This window comes from Mixophyes fleayi, chromosome 5 (genome assembly GCF_038048845.1).
Source record: "Mixophyes fleayi isolate aMixFle1 chromosome 5, aMixFle1.hap1, whole genome shotgun sequence".
NCBI classification, from domain to species: Eukaryota; Metazoa; Chordata; class Amphibia; order Anura; family Limnodynastidae; genus Mixophyes; species Mixophyes fleayi.
Genome location: NC_134406.1, coordinates 229,416,566 through 229,430,033, shown reverse-complemented (window position 1 = coordinate 229,430,033; position 13,468 = coordinate 229,416,566). Strand labels below are relative to the sequence as shown.

The 13,468-nt window shown below is 42.8% G+C and overlaps 1 protein-coding gene across 2 annotated transcripts in view; it reads left to right on the top strand.

The window, feature by feature from the left end:
- CYP7B1 (cytochrome P450 family 7 subfamily B member 1) overlaps nt 1–13,468 on the top strand; it is a 187,507-nt gene that overhangs the window by 83,325 nt on the left and 90,714 nt on the right. For both annotated transcript variants that reach the window (XM_075213578.1, XM_075213577.1), the window contains exon 2: nt 12,373–12,509. In XM_075213578.1, coding sequence (XP_075069679.1) covers nt 12,373–12,509 — 137 coding nt within the window. The remainder of the gene's footprint in view (nt 1–12,372; nt 12,510–13,468) is intronic.

The following is a 13,468-nucleotide window of genomic DNA, read 5'->3' as shown; positions in this document are numbered from 1 at the left end:
AGCTTGTTCCAGTGGAGGGGGGCAGCGCGGGCGAAGTCTTGGATACGCGCGTGGGAGGAGGTTATAAGGGGGGAAGAGAGGCGACGGTCAGAGGCAGAACGGAGAGGGCGGGATGGAGCATGAATAGAGAGGAGGGTGGAAATGTAGGGCGCAGTGGAGTTGGCGAGGGCCTTGTAGGTGAGTGTAAGGAGCTTAAAGAGGATTCTGAAGGGGAATGGGAGCCAGTGAAGGGCTAGGTAGAGGGGGGAGACAAAAGAGGAGCGGCGAGAGAGGAAAATAAGCCTAGCTGCAGCGTTAAGGACGGATCGAAGGGGATCGAGATGAGAGTGGGGGAGGCCAGTGAGGAGGAGGTTGCAGTAGTCCAGGCGGGAGATGATCAGAGAGTGGATAAGGCATTTGGTGGCATCTTGGGAGAGGAAGGGCCGGATGCGAGCGATGTTGCGCAGCTGGAAGCGGCAGGATTTAGCAAGAGAGAGGATGTGGGGGCCAAAGGAGAGAGAGGAGTCGAGGATGACACCAAGGCAGCGAAGTTGGGGGACAGGCGAGATAGAGGTATTGTCGACAGTGATGGAGAGGTCAGAAGGGGATGGGGTATGAGAGGGAGGAAAAACTATGAGCTCAGTTTTGGCAAGGTTAAGTTTGAGGAATCGAGAGGACATCCAGGAGGAGATGGCAGAGAGGCAGGCGGACACCCTAGAGAGGAGGGAGGGAGAGAGATCAGGAGAGGAGAGGTATAGTTGAGTGTCGTCAGCGTAAAGGTGGTAGCTGAAGCCGAAGGAGCTGATGAGTTCACCCAGGGAGGAGGTGTATAGAGAGAAGAGTAAGGGTCCCAGAACAGAGCCCTGAGGGACCCCAACTGGAAGGGTGGATGGGGGGGAGAGAGACCCAGAGGTGGTGACAGAGAAGGAACGGTGAGTAAGATAAGAGGTGAACCAGGACAGGACTGGGCCGGAGAGGCCGAAAGACTGGAGGGTGTGAAGGAGGAGGGGGTGGTCAACGGTGTCAAAGGCTGCAGAGAGGTCAAGGAGGATGAGAAGGGAGAAGTGGCCCCTGGCTTTTGCAGAGAGGAGGTCATTGGTGACTTTAGCCAGGGCAGTTTCAGTGGAGTGGAGGGGGCGGAAACCAGACTGGAGAGGATCAAGGAGGGAGTATTCAGAAAGGTAGGAGGTGAGACGGCTGCAGACGAGCCTCTCAAGAATTTTGGAGGCAAAAGGGAGAAGAGATATGGGGCGATAGTTCGAGAGAGAAGTGGGGTCGAGATTAGGTTTCTTAAGAATGGGGGATACGAGAGCATGTTTGAAGGAGGAGGGGAAGATGCCAGTGGAGAGGGAGAGATTAAAGAGGTGAGCGAGGTGGGAGCAGGTGGTGGGGGAAAGGGAGCGAAGAAGGTGGGAGGGGATGGGATCCAGGGGGCAGGTAGTGGGGGGGGAGGATAAAATGAGAGAGTGGACTTCCTCGCCGGTGGTGGGACGGAAGGAGTGGAGGGGAAGGTGGTTGGGGGGGGAGGACATAAGAGTGGGAGGGGTGGAAGAGAGAGTGGAGGAGGAGATTTCAAGTCGGATGGCCTCGATTTTAGAGGAGAAGAAGGAGGCGAAATCAGAGGCAGTCAGGGAGGAGGGGGTGGGGGGAGGGGAGGGGGCCAGGAGAGTGCTGAAGGTGGCAAAGAGGCGGCGGGGGTTAGAGGACTGGGAAGAGATGAGGGATTTAAAGAAAGATTGTTTAGCGAGTGAGAGGGCAGAGCTGTAGGATGAAAGGATGAATTTAAAGTGGAGGAAGTCAGCCAGGGAGCGGGATTTTCTCCAGTGACGTTCGGCGGAACGGGAGCATTTTTGGAGGAAGCGGGTAAATTTGGAGTGCCAGGGTTGGGGTTTGGAGCAGCGGGGGTGGACGGAGTGGGCAGGGGCGACCGCGTCCAGAGCGGAGGTGAGGGTGTGATTGTAGAGGGAGACCGCCTGGTTGGGGCAGGCCTGGGAGGAAAGGGGAGAAAGGAGGGTATCGAGAGAGGAGGACAGAGAGGCAGGGTCAAGAGCATCGAGGTTGCGTATGGACAGAGTAGGTTTGGGCAGGGGGGGGGGAGCAGGAGAAGAGGAGAGAGAGAAGGAGAGGAGATGGTGGTCGGATAGAGGAAAGGGAGAGATGGAGAAGTCAGAGAGATTACATAGGTAGGAGAAGACAAGATCAAGGGAGTGACCAAGGCAGTGGGTAGAGGAGGAGGTCCATTGGGTGAGACCAAGGGAGGAAGAGAGGGTGAGCAGTTTGCTGGAAGCAGGGTAGGTGGGGTTGTCGATGGGGATATTAAAGTCACCGAGAATGATCGAGGGGAGATCGGAGGAGAGGTAGTGAGGAAGCCAGCTAGCAAAGTTGTCAAGGAAGAGGGAGGTGGGGCCAGGGGGGCGGTAGATGACAGTGACGCGGAGATGGATGGGGTAGAAGAGGCGGATGGAGTGAGCTTCAAAAGAGGAGAAGGAGAGGGAGGGTTCAGGGGGAATGACACGAAAAGTACAGGTGGAGGAGAGGAGGAGGCCAACTCCACCGCCAGGGCGGACACCAGGCCTGGCGGAGTGGGTGAAGGAGAGGCCACCATAGGAGAGGGCAGCGGGGGAAGTAGTATCAGAATCGGAGAGCCAGGTTTCAGTAACGGCAAGAAGGTTAAAGGAGTTGGATAGAAAGAGGTCGTGGATAGCAGTCAGCTTGTTGCGGACGGATCTGGCATTCCAGAGGGCACAGAAGAAAGGGGGAGAGGAGAGGGGGGAAATGGGGATGAGGTTAGCAAGATGAGCAGCGCGCGGGGGATGGCGGGGAGGAACGGGAGAGGTAGGGCGGGGGGAGAGTATGGGTATGGAGTGAGAGCGGGGAGGCATAGTAGGGAGAGAGAGTAACAGAACAGTGAGATAGTGGGGACAGTGAAAAACAGGTAAGAACAAAGGCAGGAAGACAATGAAAAGGTGGAAGATGATAACGAATTAGGGCGTGGAGGGCATGGAACAACAGTACAGTGAGATAATAAGGACAATGAAGACAGGTAAGAATGATAGCAGAACAGTAAGATAATAAGGACAGCGGATAACAGGTAAGAATAAGCAGGGAGACAATAGCAAGATGGAGGACAATAACCAAATAGGGCGTGGAAGGCAAAGAATAATAGAAGGAGAGGTAATAAGGACAATGGAAATAGGCAAGAATAATAACAGGTAAAACTAGTTGCTGGTAAATATAAAATCAGGAAAAACAAGATAAAGGCATATAAATAGTAGAATAATAACAGGTAAAAAGTAGAAACTTGTAAATGTACAATCAGGAAAAACAAAATAATGGCATATAAAATAATGTTTTATATGCAGTTGATGCAGTTAAGCCAGGGATTCAGCAGGAGAAGGGTTAACTGACAAGCCGGGTCGGTACACAGTAGATCAGTTGCTGCAGATAAGCCAGGGATTCAGCAGGAGAAGGGTTAATTGCCAAGCCGGGTCGGTACACAGTAGATCAGTTGGTGCAGATAAGCCAGGGATTCAGCAGGAGAAGGGTTAATTGACAAGCCGGGTCAGTACACAGTAGATCAGTTGATGCAGATAAGCCAGGGATTCAGCAGGAGAAGGGTTAATTGACAAGCCGGGTCGGTACACAGTAGATCAGTTGGTGCAGATAAGCCAGGGACTCAGCAGGAGAAGGGTTAATTGACAAGCCGGGTCGGTACACAGTAGATCAGTTGCTGCAGATAAGCCAGGGATTCAGCAGGAGAAGGGTTAATTGCCAAGCCGGGTCGGTACACAGTAGATCAGTTGGTGCAGATAAGCCAGGGATTCAGCAGGAGAAGGGTTAATTGACAAGCCGGGTCGGTACACAGTAGATCAGTTGATGCAGATAAGCCAGGGATTCAGCAGGAGAAGGGTTAATTGACAAGCCGGGTCGGTACACAGTAGATCAGTTGGTGCAGATAAGCCAGGGACTCAGCAGGAGAAGGGTTAATTGACAAGCCGGGTCGGTACACAGTAGATCAGTTGATACAGATAAGCCAGGGACTCAGCAGGAGAAGGGTTAATTGATAAGCCGGGTCGGTACACAGTAGATCAGTTGGTGCAGATAAGCCAGGGATTCAGCAGGAGAAGGGTTAACTGACAAGCCGGGTCGGTATACAGTAGATCAGTTGATACAGATAAGCCAGGGATTCAGCAGGAGAAGGGTTAACTGACAAGCCGGGTCGGTACACAATAGATCAGTTGGTGCAGATAAGCCAGGGATTCAGCAGGAGAAGGGTTAACTGACAAGCCGGGTCGGTACACAGTAGATCAGTTGGTGCAGATAAGCCAGGGATTCGGCAGGAGAAGGGTTAATTGACAAGCCGGGTCGGTACACAGTAGAACAGTTGATGCAGATAAACCAGGGATTCAGCAGGAGAAGGGCCAACTGACAAGCCGGGTCGGTACACAGTAGGTCAGTTGATGCAGACAAGCCAGGGATAGATGGCATGGCCCCGTCCCTGGAGTGACCACGACACTCCTCTGTACCCCCACAACAATTTCCCACTGTCTTCACAAGTCCCCAGATGTTCCACAATTGTGGACAGATAATTGTGTGGGAGGAAAGACACAGAGCTGATCTAACGTGCAGCCTTCTCCAACTGCCGACAATGACCCAAAGTGCACTAACCATGGTAAATGTAGTCTAATGATTTGCTTGCTGGTATATGTTGTTGTCAACCATGCACTATATAATTACAATATTTTAAAGATATAGCTGGAAACGTTTTGATGCTGGACAGGGTCATCTAGGTACATAATTTATTGTACAGTATCTAAATCTCTGGGTAAGTTAATATTTTTACTGTAGCTTTACAAGTGGCCCTTGGTCCCACTAGGGGTTGCACAGAGAATATATAGAATCTGAACTGTTTTAAACTGTGCAAATTATTTTTCATTTGTCTTCTACAATTGACCATAAGTTGCTCCCTGCCAGGGGCGGATTGGCCATATAATCTACTGGGACTTTTCCTGGTAGGCCAGTGGCCTCAGGAGGCCACCTAAATGTCTTTTCTGAGTTAAAAAATAAAATATGTGGAGCGCCCCTCCCCGGACCGGGTGCCAGCGATAAGGAAGGGTGGGGGGGTGCAGTGGATCTGTTTCCTTTCCTCCCTTCTCACCTTACCTCTGTGGCTGGCTGTAGGCTCCGTACAGAGGTCACATGGGACGTGTCACACGACAGCTGCCGTTCCATGTGTACAGAGAGGAGTCTCCACAGCAGCTGTAACAAGGGAAGTGTGAAGGAGGGCAGAGGGGGGGGGTGCTATTTGTGAGAGAATGGGGGGTGTTGTGTGATATGAAGGAAGGGAGGGAGGCTGTCTTAATAGTACATCGGTGGGAGGTAGGCTATTATTTTAATGGTGGAATTTAAAATTTAATGGGTGCTATTTTATTTGTGGGGTGGTGGGGCAATTTAATTTATTGGTGGGGCTATTAAATACTGGGGTCTATTAAATTAAGCTGAGGTGACGGGACCTTTCATTTAATGCTAAGGTGGTTTGAAGCTATTAATTGAATGTGGAACTGAGTTTGGGGAGAAGGGGTGAGTTTGGGGAGGAGGGCTATTTATTAAATTTGAATATAAATTATTTAATGCCGGGGATGGTTGTGGGAAATTGTAATATTAAACAAAAATGCTATTAATTTATTCATTTATTGTTTGGAGGGAGGGAAATAGGTTTATTTATTAAATGGGAATATTATTACTTTAATGTTGTGGTTGGTTGGAGGGAAATGGGTCTATTTATCAAATGTGAGTACTGTTATTTTAATGTTGGTGCTGGAGGGAGGACTAATTATTAAATGTGGGTGCTATTAATTTAATTCTGGGGCTGGTTGGAGTTTTCTAAATTACATGTACCCATTTTCTTTTCCAAATAGGACCCCCAACATTCCAGGATCCAGACAAGCAGCAACCAATCTAAAGAAACTAGCAGCCACAGTTGATGAAAGTGACAAGAACAGCTAGGAGAGAGCAGGACAGTCTGCCGACCGTCCGGAATCTGGTGGGGCAGCCCCGAATTTGGGCGTTTGTCTCGCTAAGTCAGGATTTGGTTTGACAAGGATAGGTGGGAGGTATGTCCTGCTTCATATTGTACTGCTCATGGAGGCAGAGTTGTGTGTACCTAACAGTAGTACAGTAGTACACACAGTTTTGCCTGTATCTAAAATGATAACCCCCTGTCTTAAGACCCCAGAGCTTTATTCCAGCTTTGGTGATACTTTAGTGGTTATTGCATTGATTCCATTGCCTGCCTTCTACCATTGCACTGACCATATCATTTAATCCTTCCTCCTTTGCACTTACTATATCACCAGGAAGCACTTGGAATAGCTCTCCCCTTCACTTATGCCATTGTCTGCAAACCCTCCCTGCACTGTTAATAATTCAAACCACCACCCACAAATTTAGAGCTCGTACACAATTGTTACAAAGTGTTTTCTTGCAGATGCTTGAAGCATGTCACCTTTTTAATGCACTTTTTGACACACACAGTACACATTTTTATATATTAAAGAGATAAGTTTGGCTGGTCGTTTGCATATCATGACATCAGGGGAAGATGCAACAGTGCAGTGAAGTGCTCATATGCTGCTCTATGTTTTGTAATAGTTAAACTTATTAAACAAAGTCAGATATGTTTCTATGAAGGGGATATTGAAAGGATGTGTTAGTAGGCAACTAAACAAGTTTGAGCACACAGACATAAACCAGTTGCAGATGATGTAAAAGGATTTATGTATTTGATAACACAGGACTGGCAGCTTTTTATCTGCATTGCTTTAGAAATGACATACTGTATCTTAAATCATCACATCTAGGTTTTCCTAAATGTTACTACAACCAAATTCCAGTAATTCTTAACCCTGCATACTTTTGTGTTGGCCCCACCTACAGTTGATTTGGTCCCACCCACATGAGGCCACTTTAAGATTTTTTTCCAGATTTTTTCCAGATTTTTTTCCAGGGCCACTTTAAGTTCCCAATCCATCCCTGATCCCTGCTGTTCTCTTCTTTGTCCAGACCTTCAGTTTTGACAAATTCCTGATTTATTTACCTAAACATGTTCCTAAAATGGACTTCAGCTGAAAATGTTGGACGTTTGGACTAATGTATACATTATGTGAACCAAGTTCTCCATCTGTTACTAAGAGGTATAGCCATCCTATATTACCTTTTTGTTTATTTATATACAAATTGTGCAACTTTCGTTATTGCCTGACTGAGTGTACTTTTGAAATGCACATATCCTATTGGACATAGAACATGGAAAAAAAATATAATGCTTGACAGAACATGATGGTATAAAATAGAACATGCAAACCAGTTTTCACAGCCTGTCCATCTGCCAATGATCCCTTCTGAGGTTGTTGACCTGTTTTTTTTTGTCATGTACAAGGTTTGAGCTCTTCTAGTAATAGAAAAATACAATATTACTTAAGGGTTACCAGCCCAACCCATAATCATCCTCCTTCTCTAAGCATTTCTCACTTGAACGAATATGCTAAAGATATTCAATCCACAAGATAGTCCCCACCATCAGCTAATGCGTATTATGTTTGGAGCACAGTGACTGCAGGCAACAGAGGGAAAAGGAGAGACAAGTTTGTACTGCTGAATTACAGTATAATAGTATGTGAATGGTAATACTGTACAGCTATGTTTCACCCAGACTTTACCATTAAAGTGAGATTGTTGAAATACACATGATGGGTATCATCTGCTCAACATTGATGGTCAAATGATTGTATGAATACGCAATGAATAGGTTGTATGATTCCAAGAGGGCAGATGCATTCTTATTCCGCCTCTCCAGAGAGAGTGGTGCAAAAAAATAACAAACCTAATTAAAAACATCAAAAATGTAATTCCACAGCGCTGTACAGAGAACTCACTCACATCAGTCCCTGCCCCATTGGAGCTTACAATCTAAATTCCCTAACACACACACAGACACAAAGAGAGAGAGACTAGGGTCAATTTGTTAGCAGCCAATTAACCTACCAGTATGTTTTTTTGGAGTGTGGGAGGAAACCGGAGCACCCAGAGGAAACCCACGCAAACACTGGGAGAACATACAAACTCCACACAGATAAGGCCATGGTCGGGAATCGAACTCATGACCCCAGTGCTATGAGGCAGAAGTGCTAACCACTAAGCCATTGTGTGTGTGTGTGTGCGTGTGTGTTCTATTTTATATTTCTAATCTGTGTCCTTATTGGAAAAAAACACTGGAATATAGCCATATTTTCTAGTACCACTGTCTTGAGAAATAAAAACCCACCCTTCAAAAAGATATATCTTTTTTTCTTATTATAATGGGTTACTATAGCACTGCTGCTATTACTTCTGCAGCTGCTGTTCTAATATACAGTACACAGCACTTGTGGCTGTGTTGAACAGTGGTCGAGACTACGTTCTTGACGGAACCATTGTGATCAATGCAGTCTTATCTATTGTAAATGTTCAACTTGAAAATACTTTCTTTAATATGTTGCATTTGTCTGCAATACATTGTTTCCAGAATTTGTCAGCAATTGTATGAATTAAAGTGTCTGATCATTAAATATTTTACTTTCCTCTGTAATTGTGTCTACACTATTTTACATATGTATTCATATGTGTACATATGTATTTTCAACATTAAATAGGAGTGAACATTGAACAGATTTTGTTAAAGATTAATTCAGTCTTTAAATAATCTCTTTCATAAAAGTAATAAAGGGATGTTTTTTTATTATTATTATTATGACCTTAGAAATAACTTTAATTGAAATTTAATTTAATTGAATTTAGTGAATCGCACAAGTAGTTTTGTGGCTTATATAAGTGCAGTGATAGTGGGAGAAGGACAGTCTGCAGAGACCTAGCGGTACTGTGTGTAATTATTATGGCAGTAAACTACAACTCCCATCAGCAACTGCATGAATGCAACCAATAGCAGCATTAAACACTATAAGGCTCACAGAGTTGGACATATGCCCGATTGCTTACAGTAAAATACACAAATCTGTACAGTGCATGCCCACAAAAATAGTGTATGCATAGGTCCATATACTAGTTTGACACTTGCACCTTCCACTCTTGGAGAGGTTGAATCTGGTGGGGAAAATGGTGAGCTTTGTGTAATTGAGACAGGCAGACCTACGCGGTAACACTGTTATGCCTCTCGGTAGCCGTATCACTTGTGGGTGCTTGATCATGATCGCCAGCGCTCATTCACAAACAAAAGGGAAAAATGTACCTGCTGTTTTTTTATATAGGTTATATTTAATTGAAATCAAAACAAATAACTAATGTGTTTGTTTGCTATCAAACAAATGTTAAAAAACATGCTTATGACATTTTTGGGTATAAGTGTATCTGATGTATGCTTGACATAAACCTGGCATATATGCTGCTGGTACAAAACTGGATCTAACTCGAAATACCCCCGAGCCAACATATGAGCTTGAATGCGCTATTTGTATGTGCGCTTGATTTGAGCATGACTTTATGCATGTGCGTCCATATCACCATCCAGCCCCTATGTGCATCACATCTGTGACATCCTCACCAAACTGTTTAGTTGCCTCCCCTGGTGTTTAACTCCTGCATAGTGCTAAACATCTGCAAAGAAGGTAACCCAAAATGGAGTTTTATGTGTTTAAATGAAATTGGCGAGCCAGATAGTCCCAGAACCGTGTCTGTATCCCAGGCCAACAGATAAGACCATGCATATCTGTATCTTCTAAACCACTGGTGCACAACAAGTGGCCACCAAGACCAGTTTTTGCAGGAAACGGAACAGGCCCAGGACAGAAATACTACTGCAATCATTCTGCCCTGGCTGCCCAGGTTCCCCTGTAGTGGCCCATCATTGTACCATGTCTCACTTCCAATGTGCCTGTGGGGAACCATCCCTACAGGCACAGTGAGACCCTTTTTTATGGGGGAGAGAGGAGAAAGTGTTGCTACAGAGAGAAGAGGGGAGAATGTATTGCTTCAGGGTTATATGCGGGAATATCTTACTACAGAGGTTACGGGGGAAATCTGTTAATACAGAGTTGGGGGGTGTTACAACATAGGTGAGGGTAGCCAAATGTGTTACAAGGGAGGGGCATGGCTCACTCCTTATGCGATGTGACAACACCCACTACATGAAATGGCCAAATCCAAACTCTGGCAGTGACTTTTATCCCCATAGGGACTAAAGCAGAGGTATGGCAAACTGAGGTTGGTCATAACTGCAGGTAAGTTCCCTATCCCTATAGTAAATATTACATATTGTAAAAGTTTAAACAAGTTTTATTGTGGACCCTTAGAAAGAGTACTGTCTCTCAGTGTGGCCCTCAGACCAAAAAAAAGTTGTGCTCTCCTGTTTTAAACTATTACTCACAGGTACCATATTGTATTGAAAAATAGTACAGTTTGTTTAGGCTGTATATATTTAATCAAAGCCACTTGTTTAAAGGTTGAAATATCCTTTTAAGAGAGGTAAATGATTTCTGAGGATTCAATGGGTTCTGAGCTGTGATCCACATATACGCTTTTAGTTAGCCCTACTTTATAATAGCTTAATTTGCACTTATTTGTTGTCCATACAACAAGTTTTTATTGCATTATTCTGGATATATTATATTAGTTTACGCAGTATCAATTTTAAGAACTATATATAGATGCGTCTGTTAATGTTTTTGGTGTTAGTGTCATTTAGCTTTAATTATTTATGGGGATATCATAATGAAAATTATGTTGAATAATATTTCCTACTGTAATGGATAGAGTGCTGTGACAGTGTGTTACCGTGTTGCGCTTATCAGTTTAGCGTTAACCATGTCTGCTGCAACCGATGACCCTTCCATCTCCACGATTTCAGTCCACAGACTCTGAGCATTAAGTTAATTTTCCCCTGGGTTTCTGAGCCGTGTCCTCCTTACCCTGCGGAAACACTGTGAAGTATACAGGTTTTGACCAAATGACAGCATGGAGGGTGAAATTAGATGCATTAAATTAGAATATGACAAAAAGACTAAGTTATAATCTGTCACAATTTTACCTACAAATTGTCCAACAACTAACAATGAGGCCACTGCTGAGACTTGGTAACCAGTTGAGGGGGATGGGAAAAGAGTTTCCGCTTTGACTTGTGACATGTTTATTATTCAATGAAATGTTTACATTTTAATAAAAATATTATCTAGAAGCATTATTTCCATGTTATTGTGTTAGTGTACAGCATATCAAAATGTTATGTTTACAATATCAATTATTAGCAAAATTCTAAAATGTAAAAATAAAAGGTAACGAATAGTTTGCAACACATTCTAAAGGCTTTTCCTCAAAGTTCAGTCCTATAAAACATTGAACGAACACAGTTTAATTTTAAAGAACAATTGCTGTATTTCAGTAATTTTACTTGTGCTCATATGTTATAGTATTCAGTGGAAAACAAAGAGTTAATTTAATGACATCAATTTCTGTGCAGTGTATGATAGTGGTAAGCTGGTGATCTCCTGATCTTTGATTACATCCTGGCTAGTAAATATCTTGTGATTAATCAAAATGGCTTGTTCTGCATGTAGTGTAAGTCACCTTCACAGATGGGATGTAGCGTCAGAGTTGTGTTTGAATATTTGTATTAATCCTGTCTAAAATAGACATGCTCTGTATTTCTGAGTTTAAATCGGATTGTGCCAGCTAAACAGCTGTAATAAGAAAAAGGAATTTTGACTTTCCAAATATGACAAGAGACCTACATAGAAAAAAATAATAATTTAGATCTCAATTTATTGAAACGTTTATATATTTTTTTTTTATGCCATGTTGCAAATGTTAACTCTGCCTTTAATTTACAATATAAATTGTAAAATATGTAATATGATGCTACATACAGTGCTATTTCTATTATCCATTCCTGAATTACATTTTAAGCTGGTATTGCGACATGCTGCTTGAGATCGATGGAACATCCCCTATTAAAGAGATACACTTCTTTGAATCCCAATTATCTAAATCCATTATAATTGCCTTATCATGGCATGCCGCTTCTTTTGACATGCTAAACGCCTGGCTGCCAAGAACACAGGCTGTGATGATGCATGAAGAAGCAAACATCACTGTATAAAGGTTGCATAGGGTATTTGTCTAAATTCTGAAAAAAAATGTGTAATTACAAACAACATTATACATAGATTGAATTAGGTAATGTACTATACAGTATCAATGAAATAAGGATAATGGAGTGTATTATTTTGTAATTGCTAGATCACTGCTAATGAATGCACAATTTATCATTTAGGTCTCAAAGGACAACTTTATTGAAACTGGTGTTGTTTCAAAACACTCAATAAACGTAACTTCTTGCTTTTGCAGGAGAGACGGAGAGCCCCCTTTAGATAATGGCTGGTTGCCTTTCTTGGGCTTGGCTTACCAGTTCAGGAAAAATCCTTTAAAACTCTTGATTTCTCAACAAGAAAAACATGGGGACATCTTTACGGTCTGCCTCGCTGGTAAGAGATATTAATTAATTTACTTCTAAAATCAAGCTGTAACTCTCTACATGAACATAAATTCATCTCACTTTGATCAAATCAAAAAAGTTTCTTTGTGTTAGAACAAACACGCAAAAGGAAATCTGTTAAACATAAGTCATTCTGTCATTTTTTATTTTCTTTTTAATTAGTTAAAAATTCAAAGTTACCACATTTTACATTGAAACTTAACCTTTATTGAGTTAATAATGTAAAATATTAACAATCTAATTACATTTTAACATTAGAATACAAAATATGTAATTGGATAAAATATATATAATTATTCATACTATTAAACTAATAATCCTAATCTATTTTATACCTAAGAAGTGTCCAATTAAATATGTAATCCCCAAAAGAGGAAAGTGAATAGTAAAATGTTGCTTTTATGTCATCTTTATAAACATTATGTTTGAAAAGAAAGATTAAGATTGTTTGACTTGCTGTAGTATTTTCATTTAAGTAAGGAATATCTCAAATGCTTTGTCAGTGAGAGCATCTGGGATGCTTATCATTAAGCATAAGAATTTCCAATTCTCTTTAAGAGATAATACTAGCAAAGCATTTATTGAAACGGATCAAAAGAAATGTTCTGCTTAAACCGATGACCCCGAATACCACGGAATGAAGTTTGCTCGTATATTGTGAGGTCCACATTCTCTTGAGTGGTTTCATTATTTTTTTTTTTTTTTGCCAGAGCTTGGATACAGGTCCTGTCAACAATTTTGATCAATAGATATTGTTTTAATTATCAATCTCCAAAGTAATTCATTTGGAAAATGCAGAACGATGCTTAGAGATCCTGGCATCGCCCCGCACCCGTGATGCGATTTTTGCTGATTGTACTTTCCAATGGGATGAACAAATGATTGTCATTGTAAGAAGGCACAAGGGACATGGATGTCATCTTAATAAAGAAATTAAAAGGCACATCT